The following is an 807-nucleotide window of genomic DNA, read 5'->3' on the forward strand; positions in this document are numbered from 1 at the left end:
AGGAAAAAAGGAAGAGAGGGAGGGAGAGAGGGAGGAAGGAAGGAAGGAAGGAAGGAAGGAAGAGAGGGAGGAAGGAAAGAAGGAAGGGAAAAAGGAAGAGAGGGAGGAAGGAAGGGAAAAAGGAAGAGAGGGAGGAAGGAAGGGAAAAAGGAAGAGAGGGAGGAAGGAAGGGAAAAAGGAAGAGAGGGAGGAAGGAAGGGAAAAAGGAAGAGAGGGAGGAAGGAAGGGAAAAAGGAAGAGAGGGCGGGAGGGAAAAAGGAAGAGAGGGAGGAAGGAAGGGAAAAAGGAAGAGAGGGCGGGAGGGAAAAAGGAAGAGAGGGAGGAAGGAAGGGAAAAAGGAAGAGAGGGCGGGAGGGAAAAAGGAAGAGAGGGAGGAAGGAAGGGAAAAAGGAAGAGAGGGCGGGAGGGAAAAAGGAAGAGAGGGAGGAAGGAAGTTAAGAAGGAAGGAAGGGAAAAAGGAAGAGAGGGAGGGAGGGAAAAAGGAAGAGAGGGAGTAAGGGAGGGAAAAAGGAAGGAAGTGAAGAAGGAAGGAAGGAAGGGAAAAAGGAAGGGAGGGAGAGAGGGAGGAAGGAAGGGGAAAAGGAAGAGAGGGAAGGTGGAAGGAAGGAAGGAAGGATGGGGAAAAGGAAGAGAGGGAGGAAGGAAGGAAGGAAGGAAGGAAGGAAGGAAGGAAGGGGAAAAAGAAGAGAGGGAGGAAGGAAGGAAGGAAGGAAGGAAGGAAGGGAAACAGGAAGGAAGAGAAGGAGGAAGGAAGGAAAAAAGGAAGAGAGGGAGGGAGGGAGGGAGGAAGGAAGGAAGGGAAAAAGA

At 51.3% G+C, this 807-nt stretch overlaps 1 protein-coding gene across 1 annotated transcript in view; it reads left to right on the forward strand.

Moving 5' to 3' along the window:
* Nucleotides 1–43: 43 nt before the first annotated feature.
* LOC107669851 (octapeptide-repeat protein T2-like) overlaps nt 44–807 on the forward strand; it is a gene marked incomplete at both ends in the record, with an annotated part of 1062 nt that continues 298 nt past the window's right edge. Inside the window, one exon of the mRNA XM_016462279.1 lies at nt 44–493. Within this exon, the coding sequence (XP_016317765.1) occupies nt 44–493 (450 nt within the window). The remainder of the gene's footprint in view (nt 494–807) is intronic.

This window comes from Sinocyclocheilus anshuiensis, unplaced genomic scaffold, assembly GCF_001515605.1.
Source record: "Sinocyclocheilus anshuiensis isolate Anshui unplaced genomic scaffold, SAMN03320099.WGS_v1.1 scaffold272, whole genome shotgun sequence".
Classification (NCBI taxonomy): domain Eukaryota; kingdom Metazoa; phylum Chordata; class Actinopteri; order Cypriniformes; family Cyprinidae; genus Sinocyclocheilus; species Sinocyclocheilus anshuiensis.